General features: G+C 31.8%; 1 protein-coding gene across 1 annotated transcript in view; it reads left to right on the top strand.

Moving 5' to 3' along the window:
- Nucleotides 1-16606, top strand: part of LOC129230614 (probable rRNA-processing protein EBP2) — a 23385-nt gene extending 6779 nt beyond the window's left edge. The window contains exons 3-8 of the mRNA XM_054865029.1: nt 849-972; nt 3444-3533; nt 6306-6381; nt 7814-7877; nt 10688-10829; nt 16502-16606. Of these exons, the coding sequence (XP_054721004.1) occupies nt 849-972; nt 3444-3533; nt 6306-6381; nt 7814-7877; nt 10688-10829; nt 16502-16549 (544 nt within the window). The 3' untranslated portion in view covers nt 16550-16606. The remainder of the gene's footprint in view (nt 1-848; nt 973-3443; nt 3534-6305; nt 6382-7813; nt 7878-10687; nt 10830-16501) is intronic.
- Nucleotides 16607-18841: the final 2235 nt, after the last annotated feature.

The following is an 18841-nucleotide window of genomic DNA, read 5'->3' as shown; positions in this document are numbered from 1 at the left end:
AATGCAAAATAAGAATTCCACAAAGTTGAGCAAAGCTAAACCAACGCTTGATACAAACAATGTAACTACCAGATGTCAACACATGAATTCAAATATGAAATTTTTTTCCCCCTAGGTTTCCCCCCCCCCCCAGGTTTTCCCCTAGAAAAAAAATTCCCCAAAGAATTCCCCTCAAAACACATGTCCCCAAAATTTCACCAGAGAGCACCAGGTTTTCCCAAAATGGGGAAATTTCCCCCAATCTGGCAACACTGATTATCAGAGTGAATTTTATGAGTGAATTGGTATTTACAAGGCAGTGGTGGAAGGTTATGAACAGACACCACGAGGTCAGCTGGTGTTTCATGTTCATTTGAGTTAAATAAGGCTTTCGGTCTTAAATTAAAGAACTTCTGCACATTTTGAAGAGAAAAGGGAAATTTTGTCCTTTACTCATTCTTTCCTCATCCTATCTGTTGCTGGGTATCATCAAATTTTTCAGTGTCTGTTACTAGTGGTCGGATCTTTTTCCAAAATTGAGCAAATAAAAATAGAATCTACTAATGCAGAGGATTCAGAAGCAACCAAACATTAGATGAGATGTAGTTGCATGAGAGAGAAGTAGCTTAAACGTTCTAAATACATTAAAAGGCTCAGAAAAGTGAGTTAACCTGAGAGCGATGACTTAAGCATGTCTGTTACTAGTGCCGTTGCCCGAAATATTTTTTTTTTTTTGCACTAATATTGCATTTTGTGAGTTACAATCTTTTAAATTATGTTATTATTTTATTGATTTTTGAATATTAGTTTTACTTGCAAAATAAGTTTAATTTTTTGCTGTTTCTAAATATCTTTGATGTTTTATATAGCTACAATCAAGCTTCAGTTGCAGCATCAAAAGCTCTAATAAGATTAAAAGGACTGGGAATTCCTACAAAAAGGCCTAATGATTATTTGGCAGAAATGGCCAAGAGCGATGCGCACATGGTTAAGGTAATATTTTCTTTTTAACATTCATTCATCATTCTGAAGCTATTTTCATTAACATTTGTCTGTTTACTGTGGTTATGTATTTTAAATGAATTCCTTTCCTGTGCTTGATCACCAAATAGGCATACAATGCACCAATGTTTGTAAATTTTATACTAAATTCTCTTATGATTTGATTCTGAGGGAGCTACGCCTCGCTACTTTGTTGATTCGAGGAAAATGAAGAAATAAGTTTATTTACGATTGAAGTAAAAAACACTATAACTTAAATTTAACGATACCCGATTTAACGATTTCCTGAATTTAATGATACATTTTACTGGTCCGGATTTAACTGCATTGAAGGCATATGCTCCTTGATTTAACAATAACTTTTCCCAGTCCCTTGACAATCCTTAAATTGGGGTTATACTGTAGTTAAATACACTACCAGATACGAGAGATATAAGAAGAGTTCTAGCAAAAAGGGACTCTTTTTTTTTTCTTAAAAAATCCACAAACCACACAGTAAGTGCATAAAAAAAAGAATGACCAGACACTTTTTCCCGACAATGTGCGTTTTTTTTTGCAATACAAAGTTGTTTTTTTTTCACTTATGTTTTTGTTGAATTTATAATCCTCATGGGGATTATTCACCAAAACAACTGTTTTTAGCATGTAATTTGCGGATTATAAGTTTTGCCCTATTACTTAGCATAGTATGGATGCTGATCGATGCAATCATAAAAACATATTTATTCTAAAAAATTCAGTTAGAGCATTGTGCAATATGCTTTATTTTGTCTACAACTGAAGAAATGATGAGAAATATTGTAAACTGAAAGCAAATGCTAAAAGATGGCTACATAATTACAACAGAGCACTGATATCACCATTTGACATCAAAGAAATTCAAAAAATAAAGCCAAGAATACAAAGAATTCAGTATGTAAGAGCCAAATATGAATGATTTTGATCAACAATTGAAAACAAATGCCTTAACTATTTAAAATGAAAGAAATACCAAGTTTTTACAAAGTGGCCTACTTTATTGCTTTCCTTGTTCTTATGGTGGTGTTTCTTCTGGAACAGTTGAACAGTTAGCTGGAATAACATTGGATGTGATTTTTTTTTCGAACTTGGTTTTTCTGTTGAAATAATACTGGTTGTTTCTTAAAAAAAAAAATTGGATTTATCTTTATTCTTTTAAAGGTTTATTTCTGTGGAGCAACGTTGGATGGGACATTTTCTTGCAGCTTTTCAAATTTAATTGTTCTCTCAGAAAAAATGCTCTCATGTAAAATTTGTATTTGGTAGCACCCAACGTTCTTCCAGCAGACCATTCACTTATTACTTTTGAATTATAAAATATTTGAAATAGTTTTAAAATTTTTGATTGTCTAAGAAGTAATGCACGAATTTTTTGCTATTTTTATTGTTGCTTTTATTTTTCTAATTTTAAGGTATAGCTTACAAAAGTTTCTTTGTGGCCTGAAATTTGCAAAATCCTAAAATCTGCATAGCTATTTTTGACCCTCCACTGTATTGCTGCATTTTTCACTTTTAATTTTCATTTGTAAAAAGTCAATAAAATTATTAAGATGATACAACATAAATCTTCAGTGAAAATGTTACTTATTTGTTTGAGTCAAAGATAAGTGCATAATTAAAGTAATATTTAAAAAAATGTTTAAAAAGTAACTTGTAAGTAACTGCATAATAAAGTTTCAAAAATTGTTTAGTGAATTTTCATTTAAGTGACTTGCAAGGCCCCAAAGAAGTAAAGTAAAGTTTAAAAATAAAGTTAATCACAAAAAAAAAAAAAAAAAAAAGATTAAAATCATCAAAAATATTTAAGTATTACAACAAATCACTGATTGTTGATCTATTTAGTTTTACTTTTACTCAAAACAGAAGAGACTTTGGCACAGTAGGATTTTTAGATTGATAAAATTACTTGAAATTGTTTTGGTGATTGAAAAATTTAAACAGAACTGCTTTGAAAGTGGATTTAACAGTTTTAATATGTGTAGCTATATTTGCTTCATAACAAATTAGTTAAAAGGAATAGTCATAAATTTATTTTAATTATATTTATTAATTTAATTTTTATTTAACTTGATTGATATGTTTTAATTATAATTTAATAATGATTATGTTTATAAAAAAAATATCAATAATGAATGATTTTGAGGTTATTGATGTTTTCAACAGTTTTTTTGAGTTTTTGACCATTTTTTCACATGTTACTAACCCAAGTTTGGTTGCTTATCTTCCAGTCTGGATTAAAAAGAAAAAAAAACAGACCTGTCTTCAGGTCCATATTCGATCAGTTAAACCACAAAGTACAAGGGACCTTGGGATGTAATGTAGTTACATACTTTTCTATGCAGCCTTTGTTCCACATATTGTAGAAACATAAAAAATTAAAAGTTGGCATCAGTAAAATTATGAAACTTCTTGTATAAAGTTGCAAACTTGTTTTTGTTTTTCAGGTACGAGAAAAATTGCTGAGTAAACAAGCTGCCATAGAAAGGACTGACAAAATTAGAGAGATACGTGAACAGAAGAAGCTTGGGAAAAAGGTAAAATGTTTCTTGCATTATAATAAACTACTCACTGCTCAGCTTAGCTAGATAAAAGACACAACACCTGCATGCCGTGCACAGATACATTTGATGCTGTGCAGATACATTTGCTGTAGATATGTGCACTGGCTGAAAATTGTTAATAATATCCATATTAAATGCTGATTATCTTCAAAATTTGAAGAAAAATTAATGAAAAATGCTCATTATTGTTTTCATGAATACGTGATTAAATGCAAATTGCCATTTTCTTACTAAAAATGTTACCTACCCACTGCATATTGATTTTCATTCTTGCAGATAGTTTTTAGCTGCAGATACTTTATATTTACTTTATATTTTTATCTTACTATGCTGCTTAGTAATGATACATTTCATTTTGGAGAGTTTTTTCTAAATAGTATAAAAGATTTTTTTCTGATGAGAAAACGGTTTGGAATCATTTTGCAAAAAAACATTTTAAATCTGCATTTAATGGAGAAAAATACAGACAATAAAAAAAGGAGAAGAAAATATTTTTTTTTGCACCCCATGTGACAAGAAGAATGTACAATAAACCGCTGATAATCAGTGGTTGGATTATCCGTGAGACTTTTCACATTTTTTTTTTTTTTTTTGTAACAGTCATTAAATGTTTTTAAAATTTATGAGTGTGTTATTGTTCGTTTTTAGCTTTTACATTTATTTTTTATACTCAATGTTAGTAGATGCAATGTAACAATATTGATAGCAATGTATCTGTGAGTATTACTTACATTTTTTAGCTATTGTGTACATGGTATTGTGTTTGGCCTATTAAAGTACCTTGAAATGATTTGAAAAATTTATATATTTCAGAGAAACAGGCTTAGAGTAATATTTTTCTGGAAGAAAGGTTTTTAAAAGTTATTTAAACTTATTAAAAATTAACAAATTATGATAGAATAAAACTGGTAGTGCTGCTACATCTTCGCCAAACAAGTATTTTGTGCTCTAAAATTGTATTCAAACTACCAAAGCACCAACTTTGTATTTATTTAAATATATTGGTTTTAAGAGTTGTATCTTTAAACTTTAGTGACCTCTTACAGAACAAAAGAATCTGAAACTGACCAGATTTTTACAATACTTTGGAACAGAACAATGTGTTAATCAAACAATGTATTAAATAGCTATGGAGAAAAAATTATTATGTTGCAGACTCTACATTTGAACAAATTCTGTGAAATGGCCCTACAGCTTCAGCGATCACTTTTAAAGCAATGGAATTTTCCAATCTTTTCTGCTATTATTAAAATAAATATTTTTATAGGCAACACAGTAGATAGTTTTTTTTTTTCAGGGGGGGGGGGATTGGTGCACAACAGTCTTTATTATGCATGAATACTGACATGCTAAAATCAGTAATATAGTTTTGTACCGTTTCCACCTCTTGTGTAAAGACGACAAGAGATTGCATGGTCTTTTAGAGACGTTTAATCAGCATATCACTATGTACAGCTATATTACAAATTACAGATTATTTAATGTTACAAAGATATTTTGAACTGCGAGAGCCGCACTCCGCGACTACTCTGCCCTTTGCATCACAAGAGTCTCCCCCCTTGACCTATTTACTTTCTCTTATATACGGGGATTCGTTTGGCGGGGAATGCACCCTTGTTTACAACATTCAGACGATGTTGACAAAATGCGTTAAGATCTTTTTCCTTCTGCTGTCTGGGTTCTCAACTGCGTTGACAAGATGGCTGAAAAATGTTCCCTATAGTGTCACAGACATCATATCACACCGAACGGAGAAAGTTTATGTGCACAACAAATGTCCAGCTTCGGATAGAATTCAGCTATTCTGAAGATCTAATTTCGAGCATTTCTCAGAAAAGGGGAGCAAAAACCGTATTTACGTGTGGTCTTATACTTATCCAGCTCCCATACTGGTGACAGATATAAAACACTCGCGTTACATGTTTTTCTCACGATGAGTGTGGTCTGGAAAAGAATTTCTAGACCGACCCCACACATTGAATCACAACAGCAAACAATCTGGAGAAATCGCATCGGTATAGCTTCAGGACGAGAGTTCTGGAAGGGAGGTATTATTGACTGTGCTCGTGATACAGTGGAAGTGCTTAATCTTTTTTTACTTCAGCGCCACACTCATGTTAGGATGATTGCAGGTCAGAACACATGTAAAATTAAAAAAAAAAAAAAAACATAATTTTTTTTTAATGTAACGTGGGAAAACATGGGAAATGAAGGAAAAATGACAGACCAAGAATTGTTGTTATCATTACTTGATGCTTATTTTGTTGATGTGGAGGTTGCTTCTGTTTTGCAGAAACCAATTTCTGAATGTTTGACTCAAAATTTATAGCATGGTTGCTGATGGTGGTTTTCGATTTGTAGCATTAGACAAAACAACAGGCTACAGGGGTCAGCTTTGCATGCCATAGGTTGGGCGTTTATTTTGTTTCTTGAAATTTATTCTATTACTTTTTGTAAAACTTCAATTACAGTAAAATATTATAGCCAGTGAAATAGCCATTCATTATTAATGATACTAAGATTCATGTACTATAGCTCATTTTTATTATTATAGCTCATTCTGAATATCATCTTCTTGAAACTTGGATTATACTTCTATTTATGCAAATGCAGAGACTTAATGTATGTTTTTTAAACAGCATTTTCATCGATCATTTCATCTGCTTGCTTACACATAACTAAAATAGGTTATATTTTGAGCTCTGCATTGAAATGCAATAACAAGAACACTTTTTTTTTTAATAGGTTCAAATTGAAGTGATGGAACAAAAGAAAATGGAGAAGAAAAAAATGATGAATGCACTCAAGAAAGCAAAAAAAGGTAATTGTTGTCAAAATGTTTATTTTTTAAGCGATTATTTTACATTGAGACATCATTTCAAAAATATAATTGAACTTAATACATTTCATTAAATTATTTTATCGTCTTACATGCTCAGCTGTTTGAAATATGAAGATTTCTTGTGTTCTACAATATTTATTATTGTAAACTTTTCCCTTTGCTCAAGAACTAAAAATTGAGCATTAAAAAAATAATAATAATAAAAAAGAGAAAGAGGTAAAAAATGAAAAGTTACAGTTATATAGAAGTTTCTACCCAGTGAGAAACCCCGTTTAGAGAGGATTCCCCCTTGTACCCTGGGGAGTTTGTTTCCACACCCTGTGCTGTTAGTGCAGTTTAAGGATAGAAAGGGATTCAAAGAGAACTGTACCCAGCAGGAGAGTTCAAAGTCATCGCAGCACATTTTTTTAACGTGTAAGCAGGACTTTTCTCTTTAGTAGACCTGCCTGATATAGCGATCTTATCTCTTTTCAAAAAAATTTTAAATTATTCTTCATGGGTTATTTAAATAATGCAACCTTTCAAAAAAAAAAAAAAAACAAAAAGACTCATATTGTGGATTGGTTTTTATAACTTGAATGGTAAGTACTTTCGCAAATGTTCGCATTCAAAGTATTAACTTAATATTAAAATTCAATTCAGTAAGCAAATCAAAATGCTTACCTTTTTTATGCTATGTTGCATCTGTTCTTTTCTACGTCAGTAGGTATGTTAATTCTTACTGAAACTTATGTCTTAAATCATATTTATCAAGAGGCCTGGAAAAAGGACTAGATAAAATTTCCATAATTTAACTTATATTGCTATCTTATATGTCGAGTTGAGTGGGTGTCAAGTTACCAAAGTCCATAGTTTCAATTCTTAAAAAATTGTATTTTCCATTAATGATAAAACATTGGAAAAAATTTCCAAAGCTTAATCTAGGATTTAGCATGGCCCACAGTTTGATGCATCACTAATCTTTAGTTCAAAGTTCAAGGGCTGGCTAGAAAGTTACTAATCAGTTAATGAGTGACAGAATTTCCATTCTGTGAAGAAAAGGAGGGGGAGGGAGATTGGGTGTTCGCCACACAACTATTAGTAATTAAGCGATGCACAAATGTTTTTAAGAATTGAAACTATGGAACCTCAGTAAGTTGACACTTATTCAACTCGACATTTTGTTCATGTTCCTTTGTGGTTTTAATTTATCAAGGTTTCACTACCTGCAACATGGAAAGTTAGTACTTAGTCCTAAATTTTTCTGTTCAAAAGTAATCTATAATTCAATTGTTTAAATAACTTTTCTGCAATATTATTGTTGATCTTTCTTTATTACATTTCTTGCCAAATAAACTATTTGTCAACATTTCTGCTGCTGTGAAGTGTGATGTCAGACATCTTTTATCAATGTGATTCTTTTTTGCTTTAGGAAAAATGTCAGCGGAAAATTTGTTAAATGAGGATAAAAGAGGAATTGGAAAGAAAAGAAGAGGGTAAAAAATTTTTATATGACTGTTTTAAAAATTATGTGCAATGATATTCATGTTATGTTACCTTTTAATTGCATTATGCCATACAGTTTTGAAAGTTGAATGCACTTAATTAAAAACTTTGATTTATTATTTACTAGCTGTACCCGCACGGCATGTAAAGAATTTAAAGGAAGTCCGTTGAATTTAAAAAATTCACGCCCCCCTCCTTCATTTTTATGCCAAGTTTTCTACGGCTGCTGTTTAAATACATTTGGCAACAGTATTAATTAATCAATATCTATCTTTTTCGTATTTTCTATACCTATTTCCAGTTACATTTTGTGTCATTCACCTTTTTACGCCAAAATTGCCGTACTCAAATATGTAACGTAAAATAGATACAGCAAAATGTCCGGTGGAAGCGACCGCACTACAGTAACCCACCCAAATAGCAAGCGAAACGAACTCTGGCCGATAAGCAATTGCGATTAAAAAGCATGGTACATCTAGATCAAAAAGAGAATCCCGCATCCTGTACGAAAAAGGATTCAACTCCCCAGCAGAAAAACAACACAATGAAAAAACATGGTACATCTAGGACAAAAAGGAAATCCCACACCCCGTATGAAAAATTTAATTATAGAAAAGCTAAAGTTCGAGAAAAGGGAAAAAAACTCTAGAATTAAAAAAAATCCCCCCCCCCTCTGATGTCAAATAATCAGTAATCATATTTTTTAACTAAAATGCAAGAACACCCTTTAAAAACCTGAATGCCAAATAAACAAATAATCCGCAACTCCATTGTTTATCGCCAAATTTGCCAAGCGACTTTCAAATTAGAAAGAAAATCAATTAACATTCGCACAATAAATTTAACAAAAATGACGACAGCACAATAACCAAATCAAGAATCCACCAGTTCTACTATTCGAACACAACCATATACCGAAGATGACATCACTGCAAGCAAATTCAATCTATATACCGAAAATGACGTCCCTATAGAAACAAAAATAAAGTTTAGCCTTGAAAATTGGCTCAATTAGGATTGCTTATATCTCCTGTTCTAATTAATTGAAAGAAATGGAACAAACATCATCTTGTTCAGAAAGGAAAGCTCTTTCCAACGACATATAATTTTAGGGGTTTGGGGGTGGGGGTTACCCCCTAATTAGGCAGAAATATGTGCTTTCAGCTTAATCAGTTAATTATGAAAAAACTAATTAAAAATTTAGAATTTGGGCTTCGAGATGCAGGCCCCGGGATACGTTTGAATTTTGTGCCAAGTTTCAGGGCTGTAGATGCTATAGGGTCTTTTGGCCATCGGTTGCAAACAAAGAAAAAAAAGAAACAAAGAAACACTATCACCTTTATGTACATAGATTATGAGGAATTTATTTCTTTAATATCTAACTAGATAGATAGTTGCCTTAACCAGTTTTCAGCATTTGAAAAAGTGGAACATTGACCCACATCTACAAAATTTGGAAATACAGTAACCCCTCATTATATCCTGGTTGTTGGGAGATAATAAAAAGCGTTATGTGTCTAAAAAGGCAATATAACCAAGATCAACCATTCAATTAACATACTTACTAATAATATATACACCCACAAAAATATAATTTTGTCATTTTTTTTTTTTTTTGAATGATTTTCTGAATAAAAACCAAAGAAAATGAATCTACCAATTTTTCTTTTAAAAAAACAAAAAATAATGTGAAATATTTGTTTTATGGCGGAATACGAATGAAAAGTTGCAGCTTTAATATCAACAAATTATTGGTATAGAAAGCATATTAGTTTGGTTCATTAATTTAAAAAAAAAAAGAAAAAAAGTATTTTTTGGAAAATTTTATTTATTCATTTTTTTTTTCTGTCATTTAAAATGTAAAGCTACATCTTTTTTTTTCTGTGTAGTTTTTTGGAAGGCAAGAGAAAGGAGTGAAATGTCCGAACGAGGGATATATCAAGGGGTTTAACTATTTTTCAAAATGATTAAAAAATAAATGCTAAATGGTGTGTACAAAGAATTTATAATTCGATTCAGTTCAATTATGTTGTACATTGAAAATAATTTGGGAAATTCAATTAAATAATTTTGTACTACAAACAAAGACTTGAAAAGGTGAGCACATAGCCAAATGGCAGTTATCATCACTGTCAAAATGAATCCTTTTTTTTTTTGGACAATCCAATTATTACAAGCTTTTCATGATGAAGTTTGAATATGTACTCAAAAATATCTGGGATGAGAAATGTTTAATAAACGTCATGGCGAAAATCAAATTGTTTGTTTAATTTTTTGATGAGATAAAAAATAAAATATACATAATCGGACTACAGTGTCCCATCTCCCCCTTTCCCACAGTAAGATAAAGTTTATTATACTTCGCAAAGCTTTGTTTGTTAAGAACAAATCTTGCACTTATTTTTACTGCCAGTTCGAATAACATAGAGCATTTTATTCAATCACTGCCACATTGGGACCGAGAAGCACTTCTGCTAGAGCACGAAGAGTGCCCCTCATGCAGTCTAATGAAGTCATATGTTGGAAAGACAAGATTTTTTTTTTTTTTTAAAGAGTTGGAACTACTTATTAGTGAAGATTTTTTCCTTTAAAAATTAAAGTGTTCTTCAGAAAATTTATAAAAACTAGGCTACCATGTTTTTTTTTTTTTTTTAATTTATTGCAGGAACATTTTGCAGTGCAATTAGTGATTATGCTTCTATTCAATGCTTCAAATTTCTTATTTCACATTTATGTTTGCATTATCTATGTCATCTTTCATAACGGTATATTAGAGCTTGATTTACTTTTTATTTTTCAGTAAAAAATTTCGAGAATTCAAAAATGACAAATATGGATATGGAGGCAAGAAAAAATATTCCAAGTGGAATACTTCTGAAAGCAGCTCCCACTTTCCTGGAGAAGAGAAAGAGAGGGAAAAAAAGAAATTGAACATTGATAAGGTAAGAAATAAATGTTAATTTTTTGAATGAGATAATGTTGCACTGAAGGTAGAACAAGTAATCATTGTTTTAATAAATATCAAATCCGAGGCTGATTTTGAAATCAGGAAAAGGTACTAATTCAATAGGACTGTTGGCATTTAGAATAGCTTACCAGGATCTAGTTTCCTCTTAGGCATTGTTCCCTTCTGCTGTTGAATTCCCATGTAAGAATTATCTCTTAACTTCTGGCAAGGAAATAACTCTACAATAGATTCCTTGCCATTGTGCTTTGTGGCTTAATGTCTATGCAATCCTGCAAAATAGACTTCTCGCTTAACCCCTCCATGGGCGGATTTATGGGGGGCAGAGGGGGGCAATGCCCCCCTTTCCAGTTTTGGGAGGACTTTATGTAGAAACAACACATTATCCAAAAATTAAAAAAAAAAAATTCTTTTTTGAATAGTTCAGAAGGGCATGGGTGGATTTATAGGGGGGCATAGGGGGCAATGCTCCCCAGTTTTGGGAGGACTTTATGTAGTAACAACACATCTTCCAAAATCTTAAAACAAAAAAATCATGACTTTTTCTTTTTTGAATTGTTCAATGAAAATGAAGAGAAAAGCAAATGTCCTTTTCTGATGGAAGAAAAGAAAAGGAAAAAAAAACGAACATTAAATACAAATAGTACAGCTGTCACTGGGGTGCTGAAAATGTGTCAAAATTCACTATTTTGGACTGAAAACCATTTGGGCAAGTATATGAATGAAAATATAGGCTAAACGAGCTACACATTAAGCTGCAACACTTATAATAATTGACGATTATTTTAATAAATTAGAACCTAAAGCAAAGGGGGAAAACTCCCCCTTCCCCATTCGCGCTAACAGAACATTCTACTCGTTATGATTTGTGTCCACATTTCAAATATTTATTTGTACATAATATTTATGTTCTTAGTATATTAATTGGCCTTTTGAGAAATTCTAAAAAACATAAGTTTTTTTCCCTTCTCTCTCTCTCTCTCTCTTTTTTAAGAGAGAGAGAATAAATACTATCCCAAACTGAATAAATTTCAGTTATCTGAGTGTTCTGATTAAATGAATTTTTTAACTTAGAGGGAGAGTACAATTTTACTTACTTGATAAATACTGTTGAAAAAGTAAGGTAAGTCATAATCATCTAAGTCTAAGTGAGTCAGTCCTTGTCATTATTGAAATCTAAATAACTGAGTCACCAAAAGTTTTGGAAAAACTTGCTTAAATTTTACAAAAGTCTATAAAAACCTAACAAAGATTGGTAAAATCGTAAAAATCCTTTAACCGTAAAAACTGACGAATTTTCGCAAAAATTACAAAAAATCAAGCAAAAATTTACAGGTAAGAGTGAACTACAAACAGGGTCGAGTTTGCCTATAAGATAAACAAGCTGTTGCTTATGGCCCCTGCTTTGAAGTGGGTCCCTAACTCCCAAAAAAAATTCATGATTCCTTCCTTAAAAAATGGAAATTGCTTGAAAAAACTAATTTCTTTTTTAAGTGCTTGAAAACGTGTGGCTACAAACCTTAAATTTTAAAATTTCTAACAAATGGTAGAGGGGGAGGAATGCCAACATATATCAAATTCAGCTCCTTGCCACATCCTGTATTAAAAATGTAAAAATCATGGTTCTCACGTTTGTAATATATTATTTGAAGTAAAGTTTTGTGACTCACATGTTTCATATTTTGCTATTTATTCAATCCTGAATGCAGTATTTTGGAAATTCTTTTGTATTGATTGCTTTTATCTTACTTCTTCTGCATATTGTCTATCTGTTTAGCACGGAAAAAAATACACACTACTTCTATTTCTTTTCGTTTTCTGCCCCACTTGCAACTGAAGAAAAGCTGTTGTCATGAGAAATCTATGGTTTCTTTTTTCTTTTAAAGTTAAAATAGTTATTTCTCCCAAAGTAAGAACAGGACTGCAAAAAATTACAATCAAGTACTAAAATACCAGAGAAAGTTTGAACAATACTGTACAACTGTATAATCTAGTTATCAATTTCTATGTCCATCCAATTAACCTTTATAAGGCTTCAATATGCAGAATTTTATATCCATTTTACAAAATTTCCTCCGGAGGAGAAAACCCTGTCCCCCTAAAATTGAAGATATTCCATTTCCCACTTAAGAGGGAGCTCTGCATCACTCTCTTGATACCAGCTCTTAAGGTCAATTCAAAAAGGACAGCATGAAAACACACATTAATGAAAACGACACACAAAAAAGTAAAGTATGGACTTATGCATCACAGGAAACAGACAAAAACTTAGGAGTGGGGGGGGGCAATAAAAATGTTGCTAAAAAAAAAAAAATCATGCCCCCCCCCCCCCCCCCCGGGAACTCGGTCCTAAATCCGCCTATGAACCCCTCTTGTGTCCCCTGCCAAGCTGCAAAACATCAAACTTTTGCGTTAGCAAAAAATTCGTGAGCACCGCGGAAGTTCCAGTAGGGAAAAAATTCTTGGCAAATCTTGAGGGAGCCTTTTTTTCATCTTGTGTTCCCTGAAAGCTATTGTTGTCTCTTTCCTTCTGCCTGCAGACAAGACATGATCAGTATTTTCTCAACAAAATTTTAATGTTGCTTTTGGTTTTGACGTCACCAGGTATGGATTTACCTGTGAGCCAAGCAAGAGCGGATCCAGAAACTTCTCAAGGGGGGGGGGAGGCTATAGATTTTTATTATTTACCCTATATATATATATATATATATATATATATATATATATATATATATATATATATATATATATATATATATATATATAAAAACAAATACAAATGTGATAAAAATTGATTGAGTTGTTTTAATTCATTGATAATATTGGAACAAGCTGAATCTGATTCAGAAAAAAAATGTCTTTCGAACGACATCGAATGCTAGGGGGTATGGGAAATCTTTCATCCCGGTAATAGGCAATTAATGTGAAATTTCTGCCTTAAAAATTAATTACAAAAAATCTAATTTAAAGTTTAAAACATAAAACCCCAGGTGCAAACAATGGAGAGAGGGGGCTCGAAGTAATTTTGTACAAAATTTCAAGGTTGTAGGTGCTATGGGGTCTCCTGGACGCAAGCCCGTCACAGACTTCCTTTCATTATTTCTTTGACCTTACTTTTTTTAATACATAGAGAAAATATAAAACTGACCCCAGCTAGAGTGGCCCTAATCAATTTATTCAATTTTGTTTTTTCTAATTTAATAAATTTTTGATAAATATTATCATCCCGGGGAACTTAGGTTTTGTGTTTTCAAAGGCTACAACAAGGTTTTCAAAGGCTTAAAACACAAACCGTCAATTACAGTTCACAATATTTTTGAGCCGTCTTTTCGATTTTTCATACATGTGTTTATGAGGCGTTAAAAAATATCTATGCATGCACACTCACATACAGACCAAAACTTGTCGAATCAGAAAAAGAAAAAACGAAAAGAAAATACAAAATACATAAACCTACCTTGGCTAACAACATTTGGTAGCTCACCAGTTTCATGGGTTTTATCTTCGTCTTCTTTCTTGAAAAATCCTGATAAACTGATTTGTTTTCTTTTGGACTTATAGTTAACTTTTGGAAGTATGTCTGATTGCGAAGGTTATGTTTCCTCCTTTCCCCTTTATGATTTGCATTTTAGCCCGTTATACTTTTTCTTTCTCGGTGAAGATCTTGAGGTTTCTGTTTCATCATATTTTCAAGCCAAAATTCAATCTCAACAAAGAAGAAAAAAAATTTTATAAATTTTTATTCCTATCAAGGCAAGAATAATGTTCTTTTGCCTCTGAAGAATATTTTGTTTTGTGAATATTCTTTACTTGTTTTTTTGGTTAATTTCGGTAGGTGCCCGGTTATTTATCTCTTGGTTTAAAGGGGGGGAGGGGGGCGATCGCCCCCTTGTATCCCCCCTTGGGGCCAAGGGGCCCCTCAAAATCCCAAGGGGCTGGGTAAAAGCTTCAAATTATTGATAGTTCAAGTTATGGGATGTTTCTTTAGCCTTCTCAAGAATTCGGAACTCAATAAAAACTTCGAGATAAAGAAATATTCGAGTTATTGAGTTGACTATCTGCTTAACAAATTTTCTCTTTAATGATACATTGAAAATTATACTGTATTTTGCATAAATAGGGTAAATCCTGCATTTAATTGAGAACATTTTTTCGCCCGAGCACTTTTAATTGCATTCATACCTGTAATGAGAAAGGGGAAAACGGCATGAACTGTAAGTGCAGGGCCCCATTATGGCTCAATTGGGCAGGTATGGGGATGTTGCAGGTATTAAGTTGCAAAAATTGTTTGCATCAAGGTGTGAAAGCCTTTTAAAAATGCGTTTTTTTTTAAATTTCTTTTCTTTAAAAATTTTGCTTTTAATTTCAGAATTTTTGTCGCCTTTATTACAGTTAAATGTGATGGAAATAACTAATACACATATGCATAAGTGTTTAGTAATTATTCATTTATTTTTTTAATGGATGGTACTAGTTCCACAACTTATTTGAGCAAAATGTATTGATCTTCTGTGGTGTGATCTGGGGTTCTGACCTGCGGAGGCCAATCGGTGGATTTTTGAGATGCAGAAAATCGTCAGCGCCCATGTCCTCATGTTGTATGATTAGGCAGCGTGTGAAAGATTCCATGAGTATTAATTAGGCTTCAAATGCCCTTGGAAAAATTAAAGCCCTAGTGCAGTTTCATATCTGAGAGTTCCCAGGTGCCTGCATCTGGTGGACGTCAAAATTATCTGTGCCATTGACATCCACACTTTAATGGTGGTGCATGTAAGAATGGATGCGGTATCGGGGGGACCACTAAAAGTCTGCAAAAGGCTAGACTAAGGCAGCCTCCATTAGAAAGAAAGAAAAAACCTTTTTTTAAAATATAGTTTTAGTCTGTTGGCCATTTCACAAAAATGTTGTCCAAATGTAAAGTCTGCAACATGATGCCTTTTTTTGCCATAACTATTTAATTTACAGCTTGTTAGCACATTGTTTTATTTTGAGTTCGTGTGTGGCTATTAAAACCTCAAAACGAAACACTGTGCTAATCAAGCAGTAAATTAAATAGTTATGGCAAAAAAGCGTCATGTTGTGGACTCTACATTTCGACAAAATACTGTGATTTGACCCCTGTTATTATTTAAGCATGCTTTTACTTAATACTATATTTAAGACCTTGCTTACTTTTAAATTGTATATGCTACATTTGTATGGAATTTAGAGGTGGCAAAATAAAAACTACACTGGGGCTGGCTTAGAAAAATGCATGAGATTAAGCAGCTGTCAATTCGTTCAAATTCCGAAGTAATATTTTTTGAATCTGCATCTTCTCCTGAATATTCAGCTGCATGTTGACACATTATTCAAAAAGTGAAACTACAAATAGGATTCTGAATGTAAAGTAAATGTAACCAATTTGAGGAAAAATGCTTTAATTTACCCTTTTATGATTAAAGGATATGTGCTTCTGCCAAACTTCTTGAAAACCAGTTGTTTTACCATTGACCAACCTTATATAAAATATGGAATAGTGACATATGAACGATTTCAACACTGCAAATTTAATTGCTAAAATATGTAATTGTTTTACACTTGCTTTTCTCAATGAATCTGTTTTTGAGTGAATTACTTTTTAATTTCAATTTTTCCATCTATTTTCAGCGACATAAGTTTAAGCCTCGTGGTAAGAAAAGACCGAGAAAAAGATGAGCTTTGGAGAACATATTCGTTGTTTGGAATCATGTAAATTTTTGTAATAAATTTGACTTTTTTAAAAGAAATAATGTGCTGATGCTGTTAATCCAACCCACATCCATGATTGTTATTTCATTTGCTCCCAGTAGGTCAGTAAATGGATAGCCCACTGATATTAAATGCACATGCAATCATTTCAGGGACAGATCTCGCTTAGACTTGATCTGTCAACATACAATTGTAATAGTTTATGGCAAACTCATAGGTGGATTTAGGCTGTGAATTCTGAGGTTTCGACAATACCGGGTGGTGAGGGGGAGAGCATTCCCCGGTCCTGCAGCCTTCTTTCAAAAAATTTTGGAAATTTGCTTTTAACCGTTTACACGCCCAACTACTGATGGATGATCAGATTTGAGTAATTTTTTGAAATTATGTCTGTGTATGTCTAGTAAACACATGACTAGCATTAAATTTCCATAAAAAATTTAGTACCGTGATTTTTAGTGTTCTATTTTTGGAACATTGGTGCTTTTCATGAAGTTTTTTTAATAAATGTTCGACATTGGGAAATGCATGTCGGACAGTTTCAATATTTTCTGATTGAATCAATTGGTGAAAATTATCTTCTTTCCCCCAACTGAAGTCAGTTTTTACCTTATGTTTTTAAGTTTTCATTTGTTTCTTAGTTGTACTGATAATGATCTTAGCTTTTGCTTTTACTCCAATTTTCTTGATAAATTTTAGTTTGTTAAAAAAAGCTGCAAAAACTAGAAAATACACATTTTTAAAAAATCGCAATAAAAAGTCAAAAATATATAAACTACCAAATAGTACTTCAAAAAATACTTCAAAGTAAGAAGTAAATGTTTTGATAAAAACTTGTTCATTTAAACATTATTTCTTGGGAAAATGTTTAGTTAAATATCATGTCCCATTTTTGGAACATGGAGGTGTAAACGGTTAAAATGCTGGGTTTTAGTTGATTTCAGAGCAAATTTTATAGTAGTTTTTTGGAATGATGTGTAAGAACTTGATACAGTTTATACGGTTTTTGATAAAGGAAAAGTATATTACAATAGTCACATGTTTTTGGACTTTACTAGTCATGATTGTTTCAAGGTAAAAGAAATTGTAATGATATACAATGCTGGCCAAATTATTAGACTAAAAAGTTTTTTTTTTTTTTTTTTGTACACTATTTGTACTAAAATACTATTTATTTTACTGTTAAAGTACAGTACATACTGTTAAGTACAGTACATACTGTTAAGTACAGTACATACTGTACACTGATTATTACGTTATTTTAGCATAATTTAATGTTTGCAGGTGGCAGCACTGTCTGCTTTGTTTATGTTCTTTGTTTATCGACCTACCAGGAACATAACCTCAATCAGCTTGAACAGTTCACTAGTTCTTTTTATTAGTGTGTTCTGTTATATTTAAAGTTAGTTTTAGGTAATTAGTGAGTATGTGTATGTGAGTATATATAATAGTGAGTATAAACAATTTTTTACCTCCTTTTTTAAAAAGTTAAGAAATTGTGTAAACCTTGTGAAAAGTATGTCAAAGAGACTTAAAATGCTCATCAACTACAAAGGAATGCATACTAAATATTAGATAAATATTTCACTGTTCGTTAATGTGTCGAAAGTTATGTAATCAATAATGAATTTGCTTTTAAAACAGTCTTAGTCTAATAATTTGGCCAGCACTGCATACTAATAAATACCCAATTACAGAGTATACAATTATTCTGTAATACAGCACTGAAGAATATGTTTATTTGATGTAATTTTTCTATCTTTTTTTTTCAAATGGATAAAAATACTTTTATTCTTAGTACGTAATACAATGTCTCTTGCACTTACGCTATGTGGTACATACACATGTATCACACAATGAACTACATATTGTATTTTTGGGTTTGCTTTCAAGTAAATTAGCTTGCATTGTAGCTGTGAAAAAATATAAATTACAGTTGGACCTCCATGTATGAAGTAGCATATTGCCGGAAAAAAAATTTGATGTATAGAACTTTTGATATATAGAAACAATTTTATTTTGTCCTAAAAATCTCCTAAAACATTAAAATTAAAGCTAATTTTTGTGTATGAAACCCAATTTCGAATTTGTAAGAGCATCAGAGTAAATGAAAGTTAATAATTTAAAAAAGAAATTCAAATTTTTGCCCTTCATAAATTTTTATTCTTCGGCAATTCAACTTGATCCACAACATATGGGGATTTTCGTTTAGACAGTAATCGAGAGAAAAGTAAAAAATCAATCTATTTAACGTGAATGATT

Source organism: Uloborus diversus, chromosome 9 (genome assembly GCF_026930045.1).
Source record: "Uloborus diversus isolate 005 chromosome 9, Udiv.v.3.1, whole genome shotgun sequence".
Lineage (NCBI taxonomy): Eukaryota > Metazoa > Arthropoda > Arachnida > Araneae > Uloboridae > Uloborus > Uloborus diversus.
The sequence above is the reverse complement of the archived record's forward strand: the minus strand, read 5'-3'. Positions and strand labels throughout refer to the sequence as shown.